General features: G+C 51.6%; 3 protein-coding genes across 7 annotated transcripts; 1 reads left to right on the top strand and 2 right to left on the bottom strand.

Moving 5' to 3' along the window:
- The first annotated feature begins 3,158 nt into the window (after nucleotides 1-3,158).
- Dpm3 (dolichyl-phosphate mannosyltransferase subunit 3, regulatory) lies at nucleotides 3,159-3,708 on the top strand. The gene is made up of 2 exons (XM_052178676.1): nucleotides 3,159-3,233; nucleotides 3,358-3,708. The coding sequence occupies exon 2, from the start codon at nucleotides 3,363-3,365 to the stop codon at nucleotides 3,639-3,641; it is 279 nt and encodes a 92-aa protein (XP_052034636.1). The 5' UTR covers nucleotides 3,159-3,233; nucleotides 3,358-3,362; the 3' UTR covers nucleotides 3,642-3,708.
- Nucleotides 3,709-5,381: 1,673 nt separating this feature from the next.
- On the bottom strand, nucleotides 5,382-8,122 carry Slc50a1 (solute carrier family 50 member 1). Of its 5 annotated transcripts, none has more exons than XM_052180048.1 (6): nucleotides 8,078-8,122; nucleotides 7,177-7,254; nucleotides 6,948-7,071; nucleotides 6,201-6,362; nucleotides 5,823-5,942; nucleotides 5,382-5,745 (listed from the first exon to the last, which is right to left on the bottom strand). In XM_052180048.1, the coding sequence occupies exons 1-6, from the start codon at nucleotides 8,116-8,118 to the stop codon at nucleotides 5,644-5,646; spliced, it is 627 nt and encodes a 208-aa protein (XP_052036008.1). In that variant the 5' UTR covers nucleotides 8,119-8,122; the 3' UTR covers nucleotides 5,382-5,643. The 5 variants fall into 5 exon arrangements, with proteins under 5 accessions (XP_052036008.1, XP_052036009.1, XP_052036007.1 ...); XM_052180049.1 differs by lacking the exon at nucleotides 8,078-8,122 and adding an exon at nucleotides 7,975-7,993; XM_052180047.1 differs by lacking the exon at nucleotides 8,078-8,122 and adding an exon at nucleotides 7,508-7,669.
- A 962-nt stretch (nucleotides 8,123-9,084) lies between these two features.
- On the bottom strand, nucleotides 9,085-16,745 carry Efna1 (ephrin A1). The gene is made up of 5 exons (XM_052180046.1): nucleotides 16,572-16,745; nucleotides 13,409-13,704; nucleotides 10,306-10,371; nucleotides 10,123-10,173; nucleotides 9,085-9,965 (listed from the first exon to the last, which is right to left on the bottom strand). Exons 1-5 carry the CDS (start codon nucleotides 16,661-16,663, stop codon nucleotides 9,853-9,855), a joined length of 618 nt encoding a protein of 205 aa, XP_052036006.1. The 5' UTR covers nucleotides 16,664-16,745; the 3' UTR covers nucleotides 9,085-9,852.
- Between the last annotated feature and the right edge of the window lie 10,867 nt (nucleotides 16,746-27,612).

Here is a 27,612-nt window from a genome sequence, read left to right as displayed (position 1 = left end):
GGGCAGCGCTTTCTTTAAGGAATTGTCCTTAACAAAGGAACTTACATAGTTATAGAAGTGGGTCAATTTTACAAGCATCTAATGAAGACAAGCCCTCCCTCCCCCTCCTGTCTACTTCTAAGTAATATATGATTGTTTTTCCTTCCTTCTGATTTTATTTGTTTGGTGATGTTCTGGAATTGAAGTCAGACCATTGTTACTGCTGGCCCTGTCTCCTGGTAGAGTCTCCATAGGAGGAGGATTTAGTTGTCATTAATCCTCATTTTCCTAACACACAGTCCTTCTTGACCTAAATGTAAGTTTTAGCTAATTTAATAACTAATTTTTACACTGTTATTGGTGTGAAAATGAGCTCAGGAGGAATGGGAAGAGTTCAGTTGAGTACTTTGCCAGGGGCCTGAGCACCAGGCCAGCCTGGTACAGGCCACAAAGCAAGGCTAGTTAGAAAACTTAAAAAAGGCCTGGAGAGATGGCTCAGTGGGTAAGAGCACTGACTGTTCTTCCAGAGGTCCAGAGTTCAACTCCCAGCAACCACATGGTGGCTCGTAACCATCCGATGCCCTCTTCCAGTGTGTCCGAAGACAGTGACAGTGTATTCACATATATAGAATAAATAAATCTGGAAAGAAAGAAAAAAAAGAGCCGGGCAGTGGTGGCGCACGCCTTTAATCCCAGCACTTGGGAGGCAGAGGCAGGCAGATTTCTGAGTTCGAGGCCAGCCTGGTCTACAGAGTGAGTTCCAGCCCTGTCTCAAACAAACAAACAAACAAACAAACAAACCAAAAAAAAAAAAAGGAAGAAGAAGAAAAGAAAACTTCTTTTTAAAAAAGGAAGAAAGACAGATGTTTTAAAAGGGGCTGGAGAGATGGGGTTCTATTCCAGCCCCCACATAGCATCTAACAACCATCTGTAACTCCAGTTCCAAGTGATTTGACTCCCTCACACAGACTTTCATGCAGGCAAACATCAATGCATATAAAATGAAAATTAATAAATTGTTTTTTTTTAAATTGAGGCCAGGATGTGGTGGCACACATCTTTGAGCCCAGCCCTGAGGAGGCAGAGGCAGGAAGATCGCTGTGAGTTTCAGGCCAGCCTGGGCTATAGAACTACAGTTCCAAGACAGCCAGGGCTATATACAGAGAAACCCCTGTCTCAAGGAAAAGAAAGAAAGGGGAAAAAAAGAAAATGGCATATTTTACTCTTGCCTGGTGGTCTGAATGGCATGGGTGACTTTTTTTTTTTTTAAAGATTTATTCCTTTATTTATTATATGTAAGTACACTGTCACTGTCTTCAGACACTCCAGAAGAGGGCATCAGATCTCATTACAGATGGTTGTGAGCCACCATGTGGTTGCTGGGATTTGAACTCAGGTCCTTCGGAAGAGCAGTCAGTGCTCTTAACCTTTGAGCCATCTCTCCAGCCCCCCATGGGTGACTTTTTTGTTTTTTAATAATAATTGTTGATTAACAGTAAAGACTTGGATCTGTTTTATTTTATATGTATGGGTGTTTTATTTTTTGTTTTTGTTTGTTTTTTTTTGTTTGTTTTGTTTTGTTTTGTTTTGTTTTGTTTTTTTGAGACAGGGTTTCTCTGTGTAGCCCTGGCTGTCCTGGAATTCACTCTGTAGACCAGGCTGGCCTCGAACTCAGAAATCCACCTGCCTCTGCCTCCCAAGTGCTGGGATTACAGGCGAGCGCCACCACTGCCCAGCTCAGTGTAGGTCTTGGAATCACAGTCTGCCCCTGTGTTCACCTTGTAATTTCCAAGTGGACCCTCAGTCCATGTAGACCAGATTCTTTTTCCTTTAAATCGGGGCCTTCCTTATGTTGGCCTTGAGATTGCAGCAGCCTGCTTCCTGAGCCCTGAGATTACGTGTGTGTTGCCAAGACTTCTTGATTCCGCATTTACTCATTTTTCCCAATAACAGAACTAGGTTTGTTAACACATGCATTTAATTCTAGCACTTAGAAAACAGAAGCAGGAGTATCAAGAGTTCAGGGCCATCCTCAGCTACATATCATGCTCTAGGCCAGCTTGGAATACATTAGACTCTGTCTCAAAACAAAACAAAAACCAGGCTGCAAACAGCTCAGCTGTTAAATACACTTGCTGCTCTTCTAGACGATCTGAGTTTGGTTCCTAGCTCCAGTGTGAGACAGCTCACAACTACCGGTAAGTCCAGCTCAGGGGATATGATATCCTCCTCTGGCTTCTGCAGGGACCTAAACGTACCCGGCATATGCTCAGCCAGATACACATACACACACCCAAACAAACCAAATACCAAATACCAAATACCAAATAAAACCCAAACAAACCAAAAACCAAGCCAAAGAAAACCCCCTTGTTTTATTTAGATTGGTATCTCTACCTAAAGGCAGCCAACCCTTTTAAACATTATTTCTTTTTATCTTATGCACATTAATGTTTCACCTGCATGTATGTCTGTGTGATGGTGTAGGATTCCCTGGAACTGGAGTTACAGACAGTTGTGAGTTGCCATGTGGGAACTGGGAATTGAACGAGAGTCTTCTGGAAGAGCAGGCAGTGCTCTTAACTCCTGACCCACCTCTCCATCCCCTGGCAACCAACCCTTTATCATATCCTGCAATGGTCTTTCTTCTTTTGTTAAATTGCCCTGGAATCACAGGTATATGGGCTTGTGATTTGCAATTCAATTTGACATGACTAGCCTATTTCTTCAAGACAGGCTCTCAAATTGGAGTTCAAGTTTATTCTGGGTATTCTGTAAAATCCTGTTTCAAAATAAAAAGGGCTCAGTGGTTGGGAACTTGCCTAGCAAGTGTGAGATGGCTTGTTCCTCTTCGTTGATTGATGGGTGTGTCGGAAGAAGGCTTGAATAATTAATTGAATGAGTGGGCTTTCTGTTCTGGAGAACTGAGTTTAAGGGGGACGATATAGCATTCCCATTTTTTGTTTGTTTTTGTTTTGTTTTTGAGAAACATTCCCATCTTAATGCAGCATTTTGGCGTATCCTCAGACTTCCCACAAGTTCCAGCCGGTATCGATCTGGGTCTCCAGAACAAAACAGCACAAAAACTCCTCTGAACTCAGGTTTTCTATGAGCAGTGTATAACCAACCTAGATCTGAGCGCGACCGAAATTGTCCTAAGAACTACATTTCCCAGAAGGCATCCCGGAAGAAGAGCGGTAGTAGAAAAGGACTTCCGGATGCTGGTGCGGGCCTCGTCAGCGCGACACACAGAGGTACGCTTAGGCTGCGGGCACGGTGGAAAGTGGATGAGGGTGGCAGCGACTGCGAGTATATGTCAGGTGCAGAGCGGGGAGTGGTAGGAAGAATCCTTAGCTTTGATTTTTTTTCTCCCTGCAGCAGACATGACGAAGTTAACACAGTGGCTTTGGGGACTGGCGCTCCTGGGCTCTGCCTGGGCTGCCCTGACCATGGGAGCACTGGGTCTGGAGTTGCCCTTCCCCTGCCGGGAGGTCCTGTGGCCACTGCCTGCCTACCTGTTGGTGACCGCTGGCTGCTATGCCCTGGGCACTGTGGGCTATCGCGTAGCTACATTTCACGACTGTGAGGACGCCGCCCGAGAACTGCAGAGCCAGATCGTGGAGGCGCGAGCTGATTTAGCCCGCAGGGGGCTGCGCTTCTGACTCCTAAACCCTTTCCAGCCTGGACACCTCTCCTCATTCCTCATTAAAATGCAGTTTTATTTTCTAATCTTGCTTAGTTTTGAGTGTGGAGAATGGGGGGGGGGGCGTGTTCTATATACCAGAGGTCAAGAAATGAGGGGCAGGAGAGGCACCCTACCAGGCCTTAGCTTTTCGTTTTGGTGGTATTCTGTCTCCTTCTCAAGATTCTTTTTCTGTCTTAAATAGGATGTTATGTTGTCATGTATCCTAGACTGGCCTTGACCCCAGCCAAGGGCTGAGGACTACCTTTTTTTTTTTTTTTACATTGAATGTATTTATTTACATTTCAAATGTTATATCCCCTTCCTGGCTTCCCCTGAAAACCCCCAACCCGTCCTCCCACCCCCTGCCTCCAAGACTATGCTCCTCCACCCGACCCACTCCCACGACCCCACCCCCCTGGATTTCCCCACACTGGGGTATACATTGAGCCTTCACAGGACCTCTCCTCCCACTGATGCCCGACAAGGCATTCTCTTGGCTGGAACCATGTGTACCCCTTGGTTGATGGCTTAGTCCCTGGGAGTCCTGGAGTGTCTGGCGCCCATGGGGTTGCAAACCCCCCAAGCTCCTCCAGGCTGCCCTCCAACTCCTCCACTGGGAACCCCTCTTTTAGTGCAATGGTTGGCAGCTCTGGCAGGGCCCCTCCAAAAGACAACCATAGCAGGCCCCATTCGGAATGTGCTTATTGTTATCCATAGTAGTTTCAGGGTTTGGTACTGTTTATAGGATGAATCCCCAGGTGGGGCAGTCTCTGGGTGGCCTTTCCTTCAGTCTCTGCTCCACACTTTGTCTCCATAATTGCTCCTGTATTTTGTTCCCTTTCTCAGAGGAATCAAAGCACCCACTTTGAGCTTCCTGTGGTCTGTGAATTATAACTTGTTTGAGCTTTTGGGCTAATATCCACTTATCAGTGAGTGCGTACCATGTGTGTTCTTTTGTGATTGGGTTACCTCACTGTGGATGACACTTTCTAGTTCCATCCATTTGCCTAAGAATTTCATGAATTCATCATTTTTAATAGTTGAAGAGTACTCCATTGTGTATATATACCACAGTTTCTGTATCCATTCCGGCTGAGGGCAATCTTGATTCTTTACCTAACTTCTCTAATTACAGGTGAACCCCACCATGACTAGTTTAGACCAGTTTATGTGGTACTGGGGTTTCAAACATGGAAGCTCTCAACTGAACAATATCCCCAAAACAGGTTTATTTGTGTATATGGCTTTAGTAAGTAGTCCACCTGGCCTACAACCTGCTGTGTGAACAACCTGTGAGCCCCTGCTTCGGAGTGCTTCAGTCTCTGAAGTCCTGGGATTATACAGGCTTCCCACACAGGACTGGGCAGAAAGCCTGCACCCCTATCTACAGCTTGCAAGTTTTGTTTTGTTTTTTAAAGGTCTTCCTGGATCTTTCAGACTGCTAGTTTTTGTTGTTTTTTGTTTTTGGTAAAGATTTGTTTATTGTATGTCGCTGTCTTCAGACACACCACACCAGAAGAGGGCCTTGGATCTCATTACAGATGGCTGTGAGCTACCATGTGGTTGCTGGGAATTGAGCTCAGGACCTCTGAATGAGCCATCTCTCCAGCCCTAGCTTCTAGTTCTTTCAAATATCTTCTGTGAACCAATCCTACAGGCCCAGGCACTAAGCCCTCTGTCAGGTCAGGCAGGTTGAGGACAGTGAAGAACACATAGCTCTGTAGGCGGGAGGTGGGGGTCAGTTTATTTTAAGGCACACTCTACAGATACCACTGCAGCCTCCAAAATAAGAAAAGACAATCTCTCTTAAAAATGTGATTTCATCCCGTAGATCCCATCTGAGCTAAGTAAACATCTTTGATCCCTTTTTTGTCAAAGTCATCTTTTTCTCACAACCTAGTGCATCCATGGACTTGGTCACAAGGACCAGCAGCAACAGGAACTCTGTTTGGTATGAGTTTGCACTAAGGTGCCTGGGGTCAGGTCTGGAGAAGGTGGTGTTTCTTGGCTTGCTCTGGAGGATACTTGCAGAAAAGCCCAAGGCGGATGAAGCTGGTAAGGATTCCTGGAAGGTTGGGTACCTGCAATCAAAAGCTGCTGTAAGGGCCAGACTGGCTCCTGCTCTGTGGACCCAAGCTCCCATCCAGAATCTGCTTACGGTGATGTATGGGTCTCTGAGGCGAAACCCATAGATGGACCAGGAGGCAGAGGAAAGAAGGGTGGCGATGGTCAGTGGGAAGGAGAGGCGCTGGGTTGATTTAGTCTGAATGATCTTGGCCTATGGCAAAAATGTTCCTGGTTTAGGTTCACAGAACCATTCCTGAAACCTTGCCAGAGAATTTCCTCATGAAAAAGACCATAATCCCTGTTGACGTGTCTTCCATCTAGCCCTTCCCCCATCCCACTCGCCCACCTCTGCTGCCTTGACTTCTTCCAAGAGCTGGCTGCCCCCTGCCCCCGCCCCAGTATTAGCCAGCCCTCGGCTCGGGGAGCCCAGCCCTTCTCATCTCCCCTACCCCTTGGCCACCCCACTCACCAAGTCAGCCAGTGGGGACAGGTACATGCTGATGGTAAAGACGCTGCACAAGAGGCCGAGCTGCCGCAGCCGGGCCTCAGGGTCCGGCACCACAAGCCAGAAGTAGCCATAACCCAGGAGAAGGACAGCCAGCAGGGTCGCCGTCTGGAGGACTACACCATGCTGCAGGGGAGAGGCGTCTTACATGCATGTGTGCCCAGAACACTCATCGCTGCTGGAATCGCCTCCTCCTGTCTTCCGCCATGCTCTAATGGGGAAATCAACTTTTATCCCAGCCTTCGTGTCAGCCTCTCACCCCAGTCACTAGAAGGCAGTCTCCTCCACACAACACTGCGGGTCTCCAGGGAGGGGAGAGCATCCTCTTTTCTCCCTCCCTGTTTCATGTGAGCCTCACATACAAACACAATAAGAGACTAGTACAGTGTTGGCGTGATTGAGTGGGGAAGCAGGCTAACGGCCATCCTTAGCCATTGGTCCTGGTCCTAAAGGTCCCGTCAGACAGTATAGCCCTCTCTCCCCAGCCTGCTGGAGAGCACAGGGTATCCCTGACATCACGGGGCTGGGTGAGGGGAGGGTGGATGGCTCTGTGTGCATTTTGAAGGGTTGGCTTCATGGGAAGGAGAGTCAGAAGGGCCTTCTAGGAAGAGGAAGTAATGCCATCCTACTAGTCTTCCAGGAAATAAAACTGTGTACTCTGCCAACATGGCCAGGTGTGGGGCATAAGCGGGTGCCAGGGAGGGCCTCTACCTTCTGAGGACTGTAGCGCAGATAGACCAGGATATAAAGAGTCTGGAGCACGGCACCCACGGTATTGACGATGATGAGGGTTCCGTCTCCCTTCAAGAGTCCATAACTCAGCCAGCCCAGGTTGCTGCGAGGGAAGGAGGATTATGGTCCAGGGAGCTGGGGTTGCAGGTCCCCAGGGATCTCGTGCACCTCCCTCAGTCTTTCCCACTACAGCCAACAACACTCTCACTTGACATCCGTGGTGAGAAAAGGCAGAAACTGGATGTTGTCCACGCTCCGTGTCCTCTGCATGTGCCTGAGGTCCGAGCTGGAAGGGGACCAAGAGGAAACTGTTAGGAGTGGGTAAAAGATTCCTCGGTGCTTGCCACCCACCCTGAACGACAAGCAGTTCTCCCCCTCAGGCCGAGCAGCCAGCCACGCCTAGGACCCCAGATCACCGAAGCCTATCCCGCTACTATTCTGGGTTCCAAAAGCAGCCAGAAATTGTAGCCACGGTTCTTGACCACTTTCCTTTCTTGACTTCCTGGTCCTACCCCAACCCAGTCCATCCGCACTCTCACAGGCCAGTGGAGAACATGCCCAGGGTGAAGAGCACGCAGGCACTGGAAAGGAAAGAGTCTGCCACGCCGCCCGCCTCCATCCCACCGGAGCCGGCTGCCTAGCCCAGTACGGTGCGCCAGCAGCTCAGTCCCGGAGCTGCCGAAAAGGCGAAGCCCCGCCCCTCCCCGCGGAACCGCGCCGGAACCCGCCCTCGCCCGAACTGCACCGGAACTGGGGACCCTGCCAAACCAGCGCCACGTGCAGGCCGGGTGGTTTGCTGTGATGTGCGGGCCTGGGTCCTCATCTTGCCCTTCCGATTGCGCTTAGTGGTTTTAGTAGGGTCCCTGCATTTGTCCCCGACCTGGCCCCTCCTCACACTGCGCATCCCCTGTATCATCTAGACCACTAGCCTCAACTTGTGGGTTTTTGTATGTTCTGGTGTGTTAGACACAAACCCCAAATTTAGTCTCACAAGTCTTTAACGCGCCCCCAATCCATAGCAGAACCTTGGCTACCCAGCTTTGGGAGGTTTTCCCTGGAGATTATTGAAACCTCTTTCCAGTCTGTCCCCCAAATCGAGCAGGAATTACCATCCCCTTTCTGATATCCGCTCTTTCACGACCTGCCCCATCCGTGGACAAGCCTACCGCCAGCCCCTTGCAACACACTCGCTGCTGGGAACTTTCCCTCCCAGCCTCCCACGCGGCTCTGCGGGCGGGCGGGGCTGCGCACAGCTGGCATCCAGCTCCTGACTCACCCAGACAGCATGAGTACCTGCATGCTATGCCAAAGCCCAGCGCTTGAGGCTGGAGAGGCTGGACAGGAAGAACAAAGAGTGGGTGCGGAGAGGAATCTATAGCCCACTCTTGTACGGAGTTCCGCACAACCCTCAGAGGAGAGACACTCCTCCTTTGGCCTGGTAAGAAGCATGTATTTTTTAGAGAAAAAAATTAAAACTAAATTGTGTCATATTTTTTTCTGGTCCTAGCCACTTATTTGTCTTTTATTTACTTTTTTTTTTTTTTTTTTTTTTTTTGGTTTTTTTTCGAGACAGGGTTTCTCTGTGTAGCCCTGGCTGTCCTAGAACTCACTCTGTAGACCAGGCTGGCCTCGAACTCAGAAATCCACCTGCCTCTGCCTCCCAAGTGCTGGGATTACAGGCGTGTGCCACCACACCCGGCTTTTTTTTTTTTTTTTTTTTTTTTTTTTTTTTTTTGGTGAGACAAGGTCTCACATTGTAACTCAGGCTGGCATTGGAATTTTGTCAATGCTGCTTCAACCTTCTGGGTGCTGGGCACAAGCCACCATGCCTGGCTACTTAGATTTTGTGCTGCTGAGGACTGAACTCAGGGCTAACACACCTTATGTTACCCTCTACTTCTTGAGGTACATTTCCAGCTCTTTCTTTTTGCTTTTGAGGCAAGGTCTGAGTTGCTCATGCAATTTCAAATTTTTAACCTGAGCCACAAGAGTAGCTGTGCATTATTAGCCCCTCCCCACGTCCCCCCACCCCCGTTGCTTCTGTTCAGCACAGAGCCTAACACACAACAGGGACACTGGTCACAAATCAACATGGTGGGGCAGAAAAGCATGCTCATAAAAAACCAAAAACATCAATTTATTACGAATCCAAGAACACTGTATAAAAAAACCCTGCAGTTGTAGAAATGAACAGACACAGCACGTTTATATACAGACACTGTACATGTGGGCCCTGCCCGTTAAGTTGAACTCCAGGCTGTACATGGGCACTGCCCTACAGCTCTATGCTAACACCAGGCTGCTTCAGTCCTCCCATTGGCACAGCTCCAGGGGATGGTGCCCCAGGGATGGGGAGGATGCTGTCAGTGCCGGGCTACAAACCTCTCTGGCAGCCCAGCAGGTGGAAATCTTGCAGAGATGCTGGGTCAGCCCAAGCTGCCTCTCCTGTACCTGGCTCCCCCACAGGAAGCTGTCTCAAGCTTTTCCTCTGATCAGTTCATCTGCACATCGTGGCTTCCTTGGGGAAGGACGTCTTTACCAAGTTCAGTGTTCAACTGCATGACCTCAGGCTCTTTTAGCCCTTCTCCCACTGAGCCCTCTTAATGGGCCAGGTCTGCACAGCTTGTTTCTTTGGCTTAAAGGTAGAAACCGCAGGGAAAGGCCCTTCTCCATTTCTTTCTGCATCCCTCTGAAGTGGAGCACGGATGGCCCAGGTGGGCTGGCTGAACTCCTTTTGGTTAAAACCCTTAATACTGAACCTTCTGAGGCTTCATGGCGGCGTCTTGTGCGTGTGGTGGGAGAGGTTCCCAGGGCTGGGGCTTGGGGGGCTTATCCCTTCCCCTTAGTCCCGTTCCAATCCATAAGCCAGGGCAAGCATACACCTTCACTGAGTTTGCAGCAGCAGCAGTGGTAGGAGTAATACGGCCCAGACCAATGGGAAGAGGCGGGGAGCGGCGCTGTGACCAACGCTGTGCAAAACCTGCACTTCCGGGTCATCTGTGAGGTGAGAAGGCAAAGACAGACAAGGTAAGGGTTGGCAACGGCTTCCAGCCAAACAGGATTAAGCCAGCCCGCGTGTGGCTAAGGAGCCACCTTACTCCTTGGCCTCTTTAAGCAACCCCTTCCTGTGACCCAGGCTAAACTGGCTGCCTACCTGCTTGGAGTCTCTTCTCCTGTGGGTTGGCGTGGGCCTGGGGACTATGAGCTGAAAGATAAGAATGGAAGTAGATCAGGCTTTTTGCACCAGGAGGCAGAGAGGCAGCTTCCTCCCCATCCCAGACCACCAGACCCCGCCCAGCACGGATGGAAGGGCGCGGCCACAAGGCCTGACACTCACTGATTTTGCCATTCACGGTCACCTTCAGCTTCAAGCACTGGGATTCCTGATGGTGGATAGGTTTGGCTGTAAAACAAATCCATAGGGTGTTAAGGAAAGGGCCTTTGCTAGAAGACAAGAGGTCAAACTTGTCTGACTCAGTGCCCTGCTTATATTCATTCATTCATTCATTCATTCATTCATTTGAGGCAGGCTCTCTTTACAGAGCCCTTGCTGCTCTGGGATAGACTATGTAGACCAGGTTGGTCTCTGACTCACAGAGACCCACATGCTTCTGCCTCCCGAGTGCCGATTCCACCACAGTCCGCTAAGGCTAGGTTTCCTGTCTCCACCTCCATGTCCCTATCAGAGTGCTGGGATTACATATGTACACCACAGCATTTGGCCTCTCATGTGGGCTCTGGACAAAATTTAGGTTGTCAGGCTTGTGCGGTATCTGCTTCTTTAAAAAACGTAATTAAATTTGGGGATGACAGGATCTCACGAAGCTCAGGCTGGCCTTGAACGTGCTCGATACAGCTGAGGATGCTCTTCAACTCCTGATCCTCCTGCCTCTGCCTTCTGAGTGCTGGGATTTTAGGCAAGCATCACCTCCCTCCCTCTCTATATAAAACATTTTATTCGCCGGGCGTGGTGGTGCATGCCTGTAATCCCAGCACTTGGGAGGCAGAGGCAGGCAGATTTCTGAGTTCAAGGCCAGCCTAGTCTGCAGAATGAGTTCCAGGACAGCCAGAGCTACACAGAGAAACCTTGTCTCAAACAAACAAACAAAAAAAAAAAAAAAACCAAAAAAAAAACCATTTTATTCATAGTGTGTGTCTCTATATAAAATATTTTATTCATAGTGTGTGTCCCATGTTTAGAGGCCAGAGGATAATTTGGGAAAGCATATCTCTCCTTCAGTCACGTGGCAGCTGGAGATCAAAGTCATGTTTTCAGGTTGGCAGCAAGCGCCGTTTTATTTGCTAAGCTATCTCATTGGCTCTCTCTCTTTTAAAGATTGTATGTATGTATGTATGTATGTATGTATGTATGTATTTAATGTATGTGAGTACACTGTAGTTGTCTTCAGACACACCAGAAGAGGGCATCAGATCCCATTACAGATGGTTGTGAGCCATCATGTGGTTGCTGGGAAATGAACTTGGGATCTCTGGAAGAGCAGTCAATGCTCTTAATCACTGAACATTCTCTCCAGTGGCCGCCCACCCCCCACCTTTTGTGACAAGGTCTCTATATGTAGCCCAGGTTAGCCTTAAACTAACCTCCCAGCTCTCCTTGCTTTGGCCTCCTCAGGGCTAGGACTGCAGGTGTGGCCTACCAGACCTGTCCCTGCTCCAATTCCTTTCCCCCCATCTGCACTTGATTTTAAAATTTAATCTTTATAAAATGTTTTTAGCCAGGCGGTGTTGGCTCACACCTGTAATCCCAGCACTCTGGGAGGCAGAGGCAGGCAGATTTCTGAGTTCGAGGCCAGCCTGGTCTACAGAGTGAGTTCTAGGACAGCCAGGGCTACACAGAGAAACCCTGTCTTGAAAAAACCAAAAAAAAAAAAAACCAAAAAAAAAAAAAAAAAACCCAAAAAAAAAGAAAGAAAGAAAGAAAAAAAAGAAAAGCACTGACTGCTCTTCCAGAGGTCCTGAGTTCAATTCCCAGCAACTGCATGGTGGCTCACAACCATCTGTAATGGGATCTGATGTGTCTGAAGACAACTACAGTGTACTCACATACATTAAATACATACACACATACATACATCATACAATCTTTAAAAGAGAGAGAGAGCCAATGAGATAGCTTAGCAAATAAAATAAATAAATAAATTTTTAAAACGTTCTTAAATTAATTTTACGTATGTGAGTGTTTTGTCTGAGTACTGTGCTGTCTGCCTTAGTGCCTTCAGAGGTCAGGACACTGAATCCTCTGGAACCGGATACCGTGGCCTTGTAGCTGCTATGTGGTGCTGGGAATCGACCAGTGCTCTGAACTGAGCATTCCTATTAAATCTGTTTTAGGCACAGTCTCACTCTAGTCCGCACTGACCTGGAACTCTGCGCCAGGCTTATGTGCCTAAGCCACCATGCCTAGCTACTTTCTGAGCAGTGTGCAGCCCCAGCTCCTAGTCTCTGGAGCAACGCTCAGCCCTAGCAGTGAGCAGCAGGGCCATGGACACTGTCCCTTAGCAGGGGATGACAGAGCGGTGGACACTGTCCCTCAGCAGTGAGTGACAGGGCTGTGGACACGGTCCCCTCCACGTATCCCGTCTCACACCTCCCAGCTGCAGATGGGTGAGGTGTTCATGTGTAATCTCCCTTCCCCTGGACCACCGTCTAGCATGCTGACCTAGGCTCAGTCAGAAGAGTAAGGCCTGGAGCTGGTCTTCACGAAGCCCCTGGCCTGGCAGGTCTTGGGATACATCAACAGGTTTCTGCCCCCTCAGGAGAAAGTCTGAACCCCTCCTAGTGTTTGGGCCCCAAGAATCTGCCTGCTTCACTTTGCAAGCCCATCCCTGTTTCCTCCTCCAGCCTCTCTCAGGAGCTGCCCCCTCCCTCTGCGCCTGTGCTCTCCTGTTCAAGTCATTCTGGACTTGGCCTTTTCTATCTTTGACCTTGGGCACAGACAGAAAAGAAAACGACACAGGTCATTTTCCCAAGGGTTGGGGCTGGAGAGATGGCTCAGCAGTTAATAGCACAGGTTGCTCTTCCAGAGGTCCTGAGTTCAAATCCCAGCAGCCACACGGTGGCTCACAAACACCTGTCTGTAATGGGATCTCATGCCCTCTTCTGGTGTCTGAAGTCAGGGTACTCATGTACATTTTCCCAAGTGTCTGGTGCTCATGTCTGTCACACACCCTTCTCCTGGCCTGACGGTTTATTCGGGATCCTTCCCACCTTCCTCAAGGACAGGGGCTAGGAGTGGTTTTTCATCTCTGTGCCCATTTACCAGACAGAGCGCCTAAGACACCTGAAGCTCACTCCACACCCCTGATACGAATGGGAGAAAAACAAGTTTAGACTCTGAAGGGAGGCTCTCTGCGGCTACTCGACTTCCCACTAAGCACGCACGGCCACCAGGGCTCCGAGGCCTGTCCCTGCGCACTCACAGATGTAGTAGTAGCTGTGTCCTTCCTTGAATTCCTTGCCCAAGGTGAACGGCGTGAAGCGTTGGAACTTCTCGGACAGCTTCTCTGGGCCGTGCTTGGTACTGGGCTGGGTGCACTTCCATCGCACCTGGTCCTTGGACTGGGGCTGGCACGCCACATACTCCTGGTGCTCCACCATGTACAGTGTGTACCGCTCCATGGCGGCGTCGGCCACAGTGTCGTCCTCGTAGTGCGGGCAGATGATGTCCAGGTAGTCATTCAGCTGCACGTGGACAGTGTAGTCCTCCTCTCGGAACCTGAGCCCGGGCAAAGCAGGAGGAAGCCCTTCACTGAGAAGTCAGCCTTGAACTTCCCGCGCATGACATTGGCCCTGACATCTCACACTGGAGTCCCAAGGACGCTTCCAGAATCTCAACTCCATATTTACTGATCTTGACTTCTTCATTCCCTCACTACCATCTCATACTCATTATCCAGATAACATCCGCTAAGAATCTCTCAGGTACCGAAGCGCCTTCTAGAACACTCCGGGTGTTTGGCCAAGGATGGCTTCTAACCATGTCTGTAGCTCACTTTCCTTTCTATTCTATTGATGAATGTTTCCCCGGGGACGTCTCTAAATGCTGGGAGACTGCACTTCAGTACCCCAATTCCAGGTCTAAAACCAGATTCACAGATAATCAAACCCTATCAGTTTTCCTCAAATCTCCCTTTCCTGTTCCTCTCATATTTGTGCCCTGATCTCCTCGCGCTATATTTTCTCACTCCTGAAAATCGCTGTGATTTTATCTCCAAGAGTTACGATTTCACCTTCCCCTGAGGAGACGCTCCAGTTCTTAGACCTGAGGCCGCCACTGCCCTTCCCTTCTCCAGGTGGAGCCAGCCGCCCTCCCCCAGAGGGTCCCCCCCTGGGCCTGCAGGCTCCAGCCTGACTGCCCACTGGCCCCTCCTCCTGCGCTCCAGACACCTGGCTCCAGCCTGGGTAGGGTCTGAGCAGTAGGAAAGTGCTTCCCCACCTCCCGCCGAAAAGCCAGGCAGCTCCTCTGAATTCCCCCCAGCACCGCCAGGGAGGGGCTCGGCAGAGCTGCCTGCCAACGCGCTTTCAACCCAAGTCCTAGGCATGGGTGGTGCCCACGGTGATGGTGGGGTTCCACGGTGGCCACCCACTACCCAGTCATCATGACCCTTTAGAGGCCTGGCCTTGCAACAGTTTGCAGCCTCTAGAACGAGGCTTACCAGGCCCCTCCCCCACCCCGGGGAAAAGAGAGAGAAGCAGAGGGAGGCTTTTAAAATTCCTCTCTGGAGAGATAAACATAGAAGCCATTTCAGAACAGGTATTTCAGCTCTGGGCCTGGCGTCTCCCCGGTTCCCGTGATGGGCACTGACTCATTCCTGCTTCATCCACCTCTGCCACCGCCCAGGCACTCTTGAGAGCCTGTGACATTTTACCTTGTCAAAAGCGAGCAGCCCCCCAGGACCCCAGGACAGCCCGGGACTGGTTTGCCCCAGTGCTGGCCTCTGGGCAAAAAAGGATCAGGGAAGTGTGAATAGCGAGGGTATCTGTCTCTCCAGGACCAGCTCACAGAGCCGCCTTTCTCTGACACCGCCTCTGTCTGGAGCCTGGTGATCCCAGGACCGATGCCCACTGCCCTGAGTCACCTCTGCAACCCTACACCCGCCCTGTTCACTGCCCCCTCATCTCTTCCCCCACGCTGGGCCCGGCTAGATCGCCAGTGACCTCCACTCTAGACTGGCTTTCCTGTGGCTGTAAATAAGACAGGGGCTGTGTGTCCAGAGGGCCAGGGCCGAGGCTATACTTAGCCGTCCTATCTCCTACACTTAACCTGCCTGTGACACGCAGCCTCCATCTGGAAAAGGGGGTTATATTAGTGGTGGAGAAGACGGAGGGGGGCAAGGAAGAGGCTCCTTCCTGAAAGAGAGGAAACCTGGGAGCTTGGGAACGGAAAAGGCCAGGGTCCCCCCTCCCTACTCATGGCTTCCTGTCCCCTCCTCCTCCTTTGGCCAACACCTGGCATGGGCATAAACAGGGACTTTGCTCTTTCCCACTACTAGGACAGGACTAGGTCAGGGAGGCAAGGGGCAAACTCAAGGGCTGGCTGGGCATCCCCAGCACTCCAGGGCCAGGAGGACATCCCTCTAGGGGCGGCAGCTGGCTTTATCTTGCCCTCCGACATGCCCTGGACAACAGACCCTCAATAGGCAGTGCCAGAGGAACCTGGCACAGCATCTGCCTCAGGGGAAGGGGAGGCGAGCTCGCTGGATCTGGGGGTGGATCCGGGGCATTCTGTGGCCTGGACTTCTCACCTCAGCTCCCGGGTGGCTTTTGCTTGTCCCACCATAGCCCCCTCTTAGGTTTTGCCCAAACACTGTTCTCATAACTTAAGGAAACTCAAGGGCAAGAACAAAGGGCCCGACCGTGTCTTCCTCTCAAGACCATTTGCTTCATTGCCCTAAAACCTGCCCGGGGAGAAATTACCTCCTTCCTGTTACAGCCTTTGTAGCCCTGTGAAGCCCCACTCCGCTCCTCCCCAGTTTTCCTGTGACACTCCTCTTACCAGTTCCTCAGTGTGACCACCTCAGCCGGCTACCCATGCACAGCGTGTGCCTAATTTATGCCACCCCCCAAAAATTCCTTGGAGGTACTCTCCAGGGTCATCTTAAATACAGAGTGAATGCCTAATGCCCGAAACCTAGATCCCTGCGTAGGATCTCTTCAGAAACCCTGAGCACTGATTCCTCCTGATGTCAATAGCTGCCAGTTGGTATACAAATGCCCAAGTGGCACGAAGATAAAGGCAGTGCGCACAAGTTTCCTGGGGGGACTTAAAGAGCCCCCGAGGCCAGGGCCAACGTTCCATTATCACGGCGGGAGCGCTCAGCATGAGATCCTTACTTCAGAGTGACGAGTGCCAGAGGGCAGAAAGAGAGGGCAGAAACAGCCAGCGCCTGTGCAAGTCGGCGTGAGCAGGTTTCTGCCCTGGTCGGCTGTTGCCAGGTAGTAAGGGGGAGGTGGGGAGCGATAGATCCTTCCCACCCCTGGCCACCTCTCCTAGGTTCAGGCCAGGGTTTGGCGGGGACAGTTACCCTGGGAAAGGCCATTGCCAACCCGGCACCCAGGCTGCCAGGGAGTCTCAGGGCTTACTTGGGATTTGAACTGTTCCAGAAGACGATGTGGCGGTCAGCAGCGGCCAGACTGCAGCACAGACCCAAGAGAGGGGCCCAAAGGAACTCCATAGCGCGGGGCCGGGCCGAGCCAGGCCAGGACGAGAGCTCTGCAGAGTAAGGTTCCCACTGGCTTCTCCACGGTACAGTAGGCACCACGATTACAAATCTGGCCTCTCGGCTGCTCGACTCCGCCTTTTGGGCAGGCGCCGCTCGACACCCGCCCCGCCCCCGCCCCGCCCGGCGCGCGCTGCCCCAGGGCTTGGTGGCTGCGGTGGAGGAAGGGAAAAGACTCTGGGAGGGAGGACTCCCGAACCTCAGGGACAGAGAGCGCTCCGGGGTCTGCACAGATCCTCCCGTAGCTGTGTGTTCACTTACGGGGGGGGGGGGTAGGTGGGGGGTCTATGTGAGGCTCTGTTTGTTTTGTGGGACTGGAAGCAATCGCAAGCTGGAAAAAGGGAAGAATTTACACGTGTGGGTCTGGGGACCAGTGGCTTCAGGACTCGGCTTTGCAGCGCGGGGCGCCAATCTTGTCAGGGTGTGAGGTGGGGGATATAACCACACCTTTCCTGAGATTCACACCCAGGCCTGCGCACTCGCCTTCTCACACTCTCTCGTGATCCCCCCCTCCCAGCCCTCCCCCATGCCTAGACTCTGGCTTGGCTGCCCCTCCCCACACAGACGCGCCTGTTTGTTTTTGTTGGGTTTGTCAATGTTGTCTTTGTTCAAGAGATTGTGTCATCGCTTAGATGCCGGGAATAAAGTACGACGTTGTGTGTGTGATCAAGTGTGTAACGTGTGCGGCCGGGGCTACGGGCTCCTCCGTCCATCAGTACTCTATTCGAGAACTCACAGGACCCTTGGGCTCAGGGGGTGGAGGGGGTGTTCTTAATATTTTCAATAGCGCCAACGTACACTGATGGTCTGTTTATATGTGTCACGTGTGTCTTGAGCGAATGCGCTCTTGCAGATAGAATGTGGGAATAAGGTCATGAAGGGTGACAAACTAACCGACACATGTACATATGGCGTGTGTAAATGCGTGTGATGGAGGGTAGGTGTAAAGACACTTGTGTGTGGAAGCGTGTGAAACGCCTGACATACATATGCTAATGTTTGTGAACAGCGTGTGAAGAGGAGAAACGAGTTTGGGCGTGCGGCGGGGGTGGGGGTGTGTTGGAGTGGGGGTAGTTTGAGCGGCTGTGTTTGACTGAGTCTGACTTGGGTCTTCCAGTGGGTGGGCCCTCAGTACCAGGCTCAGACCCCCTCCCCCGCTCCATGTAAACAACCCTGCAGGAATGCACCTCTCGAATCAGCAGCTGTCTGGAGAGGGGTTGGCGGCGTCTGCGCCTGAGTAGGAGCTGGCGGGCAGGTGTTTGATTAGGCTCGAGTGCATTCTTGGAGCTGTAAAGTCAAAAGCTGAGTGTTTGGTAGTTTGCGTGTGTGACGGGGTGGCCGTGAGCCTGTGTGCGTTGCAGGGTGTGATGGGCGGGGGTTTCTGTCCCTGGCCTCCCTTCTTTGCGGCTGCGCATCAGGGCAAGCCGCGGACCCGGGGCTCTTTGCAGGGTCCGGCCCAGTTTCCGAGGCTTCCAGGCCGTTTCATCCCGGTTTTTTACGGCCAGGCTTGGCGGCAGACCCTATAATTACATCGGGCCAGGACGCCGTGGCCAGTTCGGTGCTGAGCCTGCAGGGGAGGAGCCTGGAATTGAGGAGGGCTCTGGCTTTCCTCCTCCCCTTCCAGGAGGTGGGCCCTGCTTGTCACTCTCACCATAAATATTTACTGAGCTCCAACCAGGTGCCGCGCCCCTTATCCCCGCTCCAGGGTCAGGGTCCGGCTTTGCACAAGCACACGCCACCCGCGCGCACACCTGCCCTAGGCGACGTGCCGGAGTCCCACGCACATCCAAGGTGCGGCTCGCCCCTCCCTCAGGGTTCGAAGTTTATCCGCTGCCCTAGGCAAGCACCTCACGCGCTTTTTGCTCACCTGGAGGAACACCTAGGTGAAAGTCTCCCACGCGCTCCTCGTGGTGCGCGAACTCACTTTGCTTCATAGCGTTTGGTTTTGCTCTCTGCCGCGTGGCCGGCGGAAGCACTCACAGCAGCCGATCAGTGTTTGTTGTGTGATGTCGCTCACTATAAAGGTGTAAACATGTGGCTGCTGAGAAACTCGCAGAGGAGTTAGGCAGTGGCACAGCTTTAGAGAAAATAGCCCAAGATTGCCTCGGGGGAGACGGCTTTGGGCCGGATCACCTCTGCTGGCTGTCAGTCTCCCTGGGCTTAGCCTAGGGGAGGACAGGGCCGCCTCCTGGCTGCAGGAGTAAGGCTGGAGCAAGCCGGATGAAGAGGGTGGCTGGAACCTAGGCACCCACTTGACCCAGAGCATCTAGTTCGGGATGGTTTCCAGCGTTTTCACCTCCGGCTTTGATCCCATCCATGTATTTGTGCCTTTAGAGGTAGGCCATCTGTTTGGCTACCCCTTGGCTGGCGATTGCACCGTAGAGAGCAAGGATGAGGCTGAGATAAAGACTCTGCCCCGCTGGGCGGCGGTGGCCCACGCCTGTAATCCCAGCACTTGGGAGGCAGAGGCATGCAGATTTCTGAGTTCGAGGCCAGCCTGGTCTACAGAGCGAGCTCCAGGACAGCCAGGGCTACATAGAGAAACCCTGTCTCGAAAGAAACCAAATCCAAATATATATATATATAAAAGACTCTGCCCTCCGGGAGTCCTGAAGTCGGTAGTGAACTTAGGCTTGGGCACATGTTTTCCTGGACTTGGGTAGTAGAGGAAATACGCCTGGCAAAACAATCTTGCTAAGTGCTGAAACTCAGACCCACATCACTTTCGCACTACCCGAGGGCTCCTGGAACCTCTGCGCCCCCTGGTGGGCAGAAAAGAGAGTTTCAGTCTCTGCAAGACGCGTACGCGGACAATAGGAGGGACTTCAGAACACAGACTAAATCTAGGCCTCCTGGGCATCTCAGTTCTAGCTCGCCCCGGCATGTCTGGCTTTGTTTGGGGCTATCTGTTACCCTCAACTTGTGTACCTGTGCTGTCTCTCAGCACTCTCAACCCCAGGCAAACATCTGTGCTAAGTGGCAAATATGTATGAGGTGTCTGTCTGGGGAAAATCCCTCTGTGAATCTCTTCTGGGATTTTTTTTTGGGGGTAGAGTTAACTATGGGTGTGCTGGGTGGGGGTAGGGAGATCCTGTTCCCACAGAGAGTACTGCCTAGCCGAAGGCAACTTTTCCAGACTGGAGCAGCCACAAACATTCAGCTGCCTGACTTGACGCCCCAGGCTCCAGGACGTCTCTGGGTACGTGCATGAGGCAGTAGAACAGTGGGCTCTGAATTTGGAGTCGTTTCTGCCTCACTCTGAAGGTAATTTAGAAAAGTAAAGTCCACAGTCTCTCACCATCTGTACACAGATTAAATGTATGCACGTTTTTTCAGTTTGGAAAATAGAGGGGGTAAAGAAAAGAACTTTTCATGAGAATGTCTTCTTGCCTATTTTTTTAAGATAAGGTATCATTAATATGTATCCCTGGCTGTTCTGGAACTCATTATATAAACCAGGCTGGCCTCAAACTCATAGACTGTCTTCCTCTGCCTCCTGAATGCTGGGATTATAAGCATGAGGGGCTGGAGACTCAGCATAGCAGTTAAAAAACACTGGCCACCCATCCAGAGGACGAGGCTTCTATTCCCAGCATTGGAGACAGAGCCTCTAATACTGGTCTTCGTTCCCTGGTGCGTGGGCTGACTCTAAACTCATCACCCGTTTGCCACAGCCTCCTTACGGTTGAGATTACAGGCAGGGGCCGCCATACTCCACAGGGGAGGTTTGCTATTGCTAGTCAGAGTCAAAGAGCTTTCCTTCCCTGGAAAGGTCTCAGAGGACACGTAGACGCTCACATCCACATGAAAGCAGGCACACATAGAGGAATGGTTGTTCAGAGAACATTCTGGTATAGCACTCAACCCAGAACTCAGACCCAATCTGGTGGAATGGCAGGAGAAGAGACAGACGCGGGTATAGGGATCAGGCTGCCAAGGACCCCGATGCCATGCTTGAGAGGCTGCCTCAGCCCATAGGCAGGCGCTTCGCTGGCAACCACACTCAGAGTTGCCTTATTTTTAGACTTATTTTTTTTAAAAAAAAGATTTATTTATTTATTTATTTTATGTATATGAGTACACTATAGCTGTCTTCAGGCACACCAGAAGAGGGCATTGGATCCCATTACACGGTTGTGAGCCACCGTGTGGTTGTTGGGAATTGGATTCAGGACCTCTGGAAGAACAGTCAGTGCTCTTAACCGCTGAACCATCTCACAAGCCCGCAGAGTTGACTTTTAATAAAAAGAAAATCAATTGCTGTGGGGAGTGGGAGCAGGATGGGTGGGGGTGGGGGGGTGGGTGGGGGTGGGGGGGCTGGGTGGGGGGAGTGGAAGCTCAGAGGCAGGGTCCAGTGAGGCCTGAGTGACAAGGGCTCCAGTGTGATCTGGCTCATGCAGAGGAGCTCGCCGGAGAAGACAGACGTAGTCCAAGCTGAACTCGACATAGGCAGGGAGCATGCGGTGAGGTGGCCAGAAGTATAGCTTATAGGCAGGAGTCTCCACAGAGCACTTAGCCTAGCAAGGGCCAGGGCACGACACCAGTATTTTGGGCTGAAAATGACATAATAATAGACAGCAACTAGCACTTAAACCAGAAATCCTAGGCCAGACCTATGTTCCCAGAACCAGGAAGGCAGAGGCAGGGGGATGTCTGATCTATGACTTCAAGGCCAGCCTGGTCTACATAGTGAGTTTCAGGAGGTACAGAGAGAACCTGTCCTAAAAAAACGACAAAACCCAGAAACCCTTCCCGACCCTATAATCAGAGGAGATCGGTGGTCCAGTCCTCTGCCTCTCTGCTCTGCTGTCTCATGAGCCTGGTTGACAAGGTGGATGCCAGCCTGGAACTCCGTCCTGGGTGACTGACATGGTCACTTAGTATCTTGAAATCAGAGTGGCTGACCTCATCCACAAGACACTCTGATGGGATCAGGGGTATTAATGTCCCCTGTGGAAAGCTGAGAGGTGGAGGAAGGTTTATTAACCCCTACCTGAGATCCGGAGACTCCTGCGTGCCCTCCACCCCCAAAGATGGGATCCTGCCTCCGCTTATGTCTCTGGTCTCCATGTGTGCGTGCGCGCGCGCGCGCGTGTGTGTGTGTGTATGTGTGTGTGTGTGTGTGTGTGTACACTCGCGTGCATTAGCATTTATAGGAGACAGAAGGCTAACTAAAGGAAGGGCTTTTAGCTAACTAAAGGAGGTGGTTTCTCATGCTGGGGTGTTGTTTTGTTTTGTTTTGGTGTTTGTTTTGGTGTGCAGTTGTGTCAGGTTTTCCTCAGCCGTCTAACTCTTTATCGTGCTCCTGTAAGTCCTTGGTTCACCACACAGGACCACCACTGCCACTCAGTCTGGTATGACTAGACATTTATGCCTTCTGAGGAAAAGTTGCACAACACCGCCTCATAGAGCCACCTTCAAACTTCAGGGGCCACGGGAAGGAAAGGTGTCCAGGGTCCCCAGAACGTGCTCTCTACCAGGGCTCGGCGTGGGCTTCAGGCTGACCTCTGCTCTTCAGGGCTAGACCCAAGGAGGGCCTTTCATGTACAGGCTGGGCAAGCCTTCTTCCACTGAGATCCACCTCTGGTTCCCTTTGCTGTTTTGTTTGAGCCTGGGGGTCTTGCTAAATCACCTGAACTGACGGTGGCTTTATGCAGCCCAGACTAGCTTTGCACTTTCAACCTTCCTCTGAGGTGCATGAGCTTCGACTCTTTCCCCAGATTCTGTAACTCTGGCAAACACCCTGAGAGGTTTTGGCTGGCTGCTCTGGGTGGGGGGTGGGGTAGGGGGGCGGGGATGGGGCTCCTATATCTGCTGTAGGATTTATGATAGTATTGTTCACCTGCGCCTTTGATGTCTTGGCCACTTTATGGGCCACTGCTGCACAGTTAAGGAGAATAAGGCATAGATAGGACAGGTGCTATTTGGGTCTTAGACTCGTGGGGCTTGAGCCCTAAGGAGCTGTTTCCGGTCCCTGCCCATATCCAAGGTCCCAGGAATGAGAGAAAAGCTTCAGAGTGCCCTGAGAAAGTTCCCACGAGGAGATGGGGAGCATGTGCTCGGAGCAGGAAAGGGCTAGAGCAGGGTCTCTGCCCAGAACCAGAGCATTGTGGGTAAGCAGAAGAAAGCAGGCTTGGGTGGGAGGTCCCAGGACAGGAAGACCTTCTTGCGTCAGGTTCTGAGACTCTGTCTCCAGAGCTTGAGCCAGCCTGGTCCTCAGCTGAAGTGGGCGGAGGCCCTGAGAGTGCTCACCTGGGTATTACACACCTACTAAGAGACGTGATTCAGAGGGTGCCTGGCAAGGCCATGTGAGTCAGAACACGATGCCAGGAAGTCCCGGTTTGTGTGTTGGCCGTGGAAACTGAAGAAGGTTATTTGTTCTGAGCCTCACTGGCTGTTTTTGTCTCCCCAGACCCTGCTTGTGAAATGGAGGCAGCAATGCTTTCTCCCTGGAAATACTGGTGACTGAATAAACCGATGACTAGAAGGCGTAGAGGTGTCTGGAGAAGGAGGCTTCCTGTAGCAGCGTGTAGTCCTAGCCTTTCCAGGCTGATGGAAACTGTGATCCTGGAGGAGAAGGAGGAACCTCTAGAGCCCTGGCATGGTGGGGGGGGGGCGCATTTGCATACGGCGTTGCTGTACTAGTAAGGATGCGACAGAGTCCCCTAGGGCCATGGCAGCCAAGAGGTCGGGGTTGGGGTTACAGTCTGGCAGACAGTGGGTGGCTTGTGAAAGTCGGTGCATGGGAAGGGACGGGCGGTGCATAACCAGAGAGACTCCAGCCGCTCCACTGTCTGGTCTGGCACCTGCGGGAGAGAGGGGAAAAGATGGGAAGAGTGTCTGTCCCATGGAGCCATACCTGTCTCTTCCCTGTCTGTCCTTCCTGCCTCCTCTCTAGCTGTCTGTCCCTAGCCTGCTATGGCCTTAGCACTAACAGTACGCTGGACACTGGTCTGTGCAGCAGATTCTGCACTAGATGTTAAACAGGAATGTGAATGGACTTCCTAACATCCCAGTCAGCATAGGAGCTAGACTGTACTGGTGGCTTCATTTTGCATATGGAAGCACAGAGAAGCTGGCAGTGTTCTTGAGAACACACAACTAGAAAGTAGGAAGGCGGAATGTGTAACAAGGCCAAGGCGATAGCTTGAAAGCCCTGCATTACCCATTCCTTGAGAGAAATACTGAGGCCTTGGGGCAGCCCACTAGGAGGAGACACAAGACCATCTCAGAAACAGTCTCTTCGTGTGTGTGTGTGTGTGTGTGTGTGTGTGTGTGTTGTGTGCATGTGGTGAAGAGTTGAGCCACTCTTTCAGCATCAGGAGCTGTGGTGGTAGGCACTGTTAGGCAAGTTGAGAGTCACTATTTGATTGCTCAGGTCTGTTCTGTCAATGCCCAGGCAATCATACACCCCTGCCCCCACCCACCAATCCCTGGGACTCCCGATGCACCAGACAAGCTCAGATGCTCAGCTTAGAATTCACCTTTCACCGGTCAGTCGTGGTCCTGATTACACTGGGGCTGCACTCTGTGTTTTGGGTTCTATGCCTCAGGCAGGTTAGGGCTGACTTTTTCCTTCCTGTCTGTGAACTGCTAACTCTTCCATTTCCCTCCAGTGAGTTCTCTTCTTGCTTCAAGGGAAACCCAGATCAAGTTCAGTCACTGACAAGCCCAAACCTGGACCACCAGAGAGGGAGTAGGTAGTGGGCATGAGGATGTGCTGGGATGGAGGTCTTGAGCAAACAGTGGGGGGAGGGGGCATCACAGGCAGATCTTGGTCTGCAGGAAGGACACAGAGTTCCGTTTTAGCAGGTCACATTTCAGTGCTTGGAATTTCCTGAAGAATGAATTGTCAAGAAGCTGCAAACAGGGGCCCAGATCTGGGTACGGCTCCTTTAGTTTGGGGTGTGGAAAGGGGCCTCGGATTTAACTGTGCACCCCTGAATCACCATGTGAGGGGGTGGGGAGCTGGCAGCACCCTGCCTTGAGCAGCCAGACAGGTGTCAGAAGAGGGAAGGGCTGGACAGATGCTCTGTCAGGGAAGCAAATGACAGGCTGTCCTGAAGGAGGAGGCCCCGCGCTCTCACGGTCCCGCCAGTGCAAAGGAGACTCATCTCATCCTGTCCTGGTCTATAAGGCCATTCCCAACCTCGACCGGTGACCAAGAACTGCTGCATAGAGAGTAGCCAGGCTCAGGACACTGTGGTGCCTGAGAGACAGTGTCCCCTACCTAACCTGCGTGCTGAGGATGAAGGGAATCCCGGGGAGCCCTTAACGTCTGCACTAGCAGGCTCAGATGTAAGGATTTGCCTTGGGTTGGGAAACTCAGCCAAGCTGTAGATAAGGAGGGAGGAAGCCACAGAGAGACCCAGGAGACTCAGGGGAAACTGAGGATTAGGAAGGGATTCAGTTAAGAGCAGAAGTTAGGGTTTCAAGGGAGTGTGGCTACTTCTCAGAGTGAAGCTGGAAGGGAGACAGAGGTGGAGGAGACTGGGTGAGGGGCTGGGGGTGGGGGGAGTGTGTAGCACCCCCTCTGCAGTCACTGGTTTCTTTAGGCCTTACCCGGGCAGAACATGGGCCTTCCATACAGACTTTCAGGGATGCAGATCCCCTGACCCTGGGCAAGTCCCAGCCGCAGCTGCTTCCTCCCCTAGGAAAGAAGGGTAAGGATTTAACTGTCTGTGCTCAGTGTTAAGCGAGATTGTGTTTTAAAGTGCTGGCACATCTGGAACACAGAGTCTTTCCATGAGCTGTGTCACGGTAGCTCTTACAATGACAGTAGCAGGTTGTAACCGTAACCGATGGGTTCTCTCCACTGCTTACTGATGCGTGGGCCTCCCGCTGTCCTCATGAGTTCCACTCAAACCCTGCCACGCTCCTCAGAGGGTGCTCCTTGCAGGTTCATAATGCGTCTGTGCTTGCTGAGGGTGACAGCTAGTCCTCTACAGTGTGGCATGGTGTGTTCCCGCCAGCAAGAGCTTTCTCCTGTCACCTCTGTTGGGAGGTTCCCATAGCAGCTGTTTGTTTCCATGTGCCATTTTTCAGTCACAGTGGCACATGGAAGGTGCCACCACCTTGCACAGGACTGGTCAGAGGGTGGCTCTGACTGCTTGCCCCTTTACTGGCTTGTACTAGGATTTCGGTTCTATCTGAGGACAGCATCTTTCCAGTGAGTCACTTGGAAACTTCCACAGCCTGTCTGGCCGTCACTCCTGACTGCTTGGTGACTTCTGACCCCAGTGAGTAGTACACAAGTTGTCAGGTTCTCAGTGAGTGACATGCAACAGCCCCTCCTACTTCAGGAAGCTTGAATAAGCTAAGCTCTGCCCTGTGCGAGAGCTCCCCAAAACAAAGGGGTGATGGTTGAAGACCCAGCATCAGAAGGAGCCAGATCCCTTCCACGGCTTGAAGTGAGGTTTTGCCAACTGTAGGCTACACTTTGACACCGTCTGTGCCTGACCTCTGCTAGGCTGAAGACAAACTCACGACCTCACGACCCTCCCCCAGACCCTCACACCCGAGGGCTCCTCTTTCAGCAGAGCCCTCTCCTGAGAGACGTGATCTCTGTGTGTCAAGATGCACTGGGATGTTCTGTAAGATTAGAAGATGGCAAGGCAGGGGTGAGTGAGATGAGGGAGGGTTGGTGTCACAGGAAAGGGGGACTTGACTGTAGAGGAGATGAGTCTAATCTGTAATGACAGGAGAAATCTTTGGGCCACAGCAAGCGACTGGAGAGAGAGAAGAAAAGTGTCTGAAGACAGCTACAGTGCACTCTCATATAATAAGTAAATAAATCTTTTTTAAAAAATTACTCTTTTGGGGGCTAGAGAGATGGCTCAGTGGTTAAGACCATTAGCTGCTCTTCCAGAGGTCCTGAGTTCAATTCCCAGCAACCACGTGGTGGCTCACAGCCATCTGTAATGAGATCTGATGCCCTCTTCTGATGTGTCTGAAGACAGCAACAGTGTCGTATACATAAATAAATTTGGGGGGGGGGTATTTTCAAGACAGGGTTTCTCTGTATAGCCCTGGCGGTCCTAGAACTCACTCTGTAGACCAGGCTGACCTCGAACTCAGAAATCCTCCCAAGTGCTGAGATTAAAGGCATGCGCCACCACTGCCCAGCATAAATAAATCTTTTTTAAAAATTGTTCCTTTAATGATTTTTATGTACCCTATTTTTTTAAAGATTCATTTTATGTATATGAGTACACTGCAGCTGTACTGATGGTTTTGAGCCATCATGTGGTTGCTGGGACCTTTGCTTGCTCCAGCCCTGCTCACTTCAGCCCAAAGATTTATTTATTGTTGTACATAAGTACACGGTAGCTGTCTTCAGACACACCAGAAGTGGACTTCAGATCCCATTATAGATGGTTGTGATCTACCATGTGGTTGCTGAGATTTGAACTCAGGACCTTTGGAAGAGCAGTCAGTGCTCTAAACCACTGAGCCATCTCTTCAGCCCCTACATCGGTGTTTTGTCTACACATATGTCTGTGTGAGGTGTCAGAAGCCCTGGAACTGGAGTTACAGACAGGTGTGAGCCACCATGTGGTTGCAGGGAGTTGAACCCAGATCCTCTGGAAGAGCAGTCAGTGCTCCTAACGTCTGAGACATCTCCCCAGTCCCCCAAAGTTACTCTTAAACAGCCTGGTCTAGCTGTTTCCTAGCAAGTTCCAAGATAACACAGGCTAAACACAGAATCCCTATTTTCAAAAACCCTACCCCCAAATTACTTTCTAAAATGGAATGCTGACTATCACTGAGAGGCCTGCTCTTCTCTGCTGGGGGACAAACAGGGAGGGGAGGGGAGAGGGAGGGGAAGGGGAGGGGAAGAGGAAGGGGAGGGGAAGGGGAAGGGAAAGGGGAGGTATAGAGAAGAAATGGGGAGGAGGAGGCTG

This window comes from Apodemus sylvaticus, chromosome 4, assembly GCF_947179515.1.
Source record: "Apodemus sylvaticus chromosome 4, mApoSyl1.1, whole genome shotgun sequence".
Lineage (NCBI taxonomy): Eukaryota > Metazoa > Chordata > Mammalia > Rodentia > Muridae > Apodemus > Apodemus sylvaticus.
The sequence above is the reverse complement of the archived record's forward strand: the minus strand, read 5'-3'. Positions and strand labels throughout refer to the sequence as shown.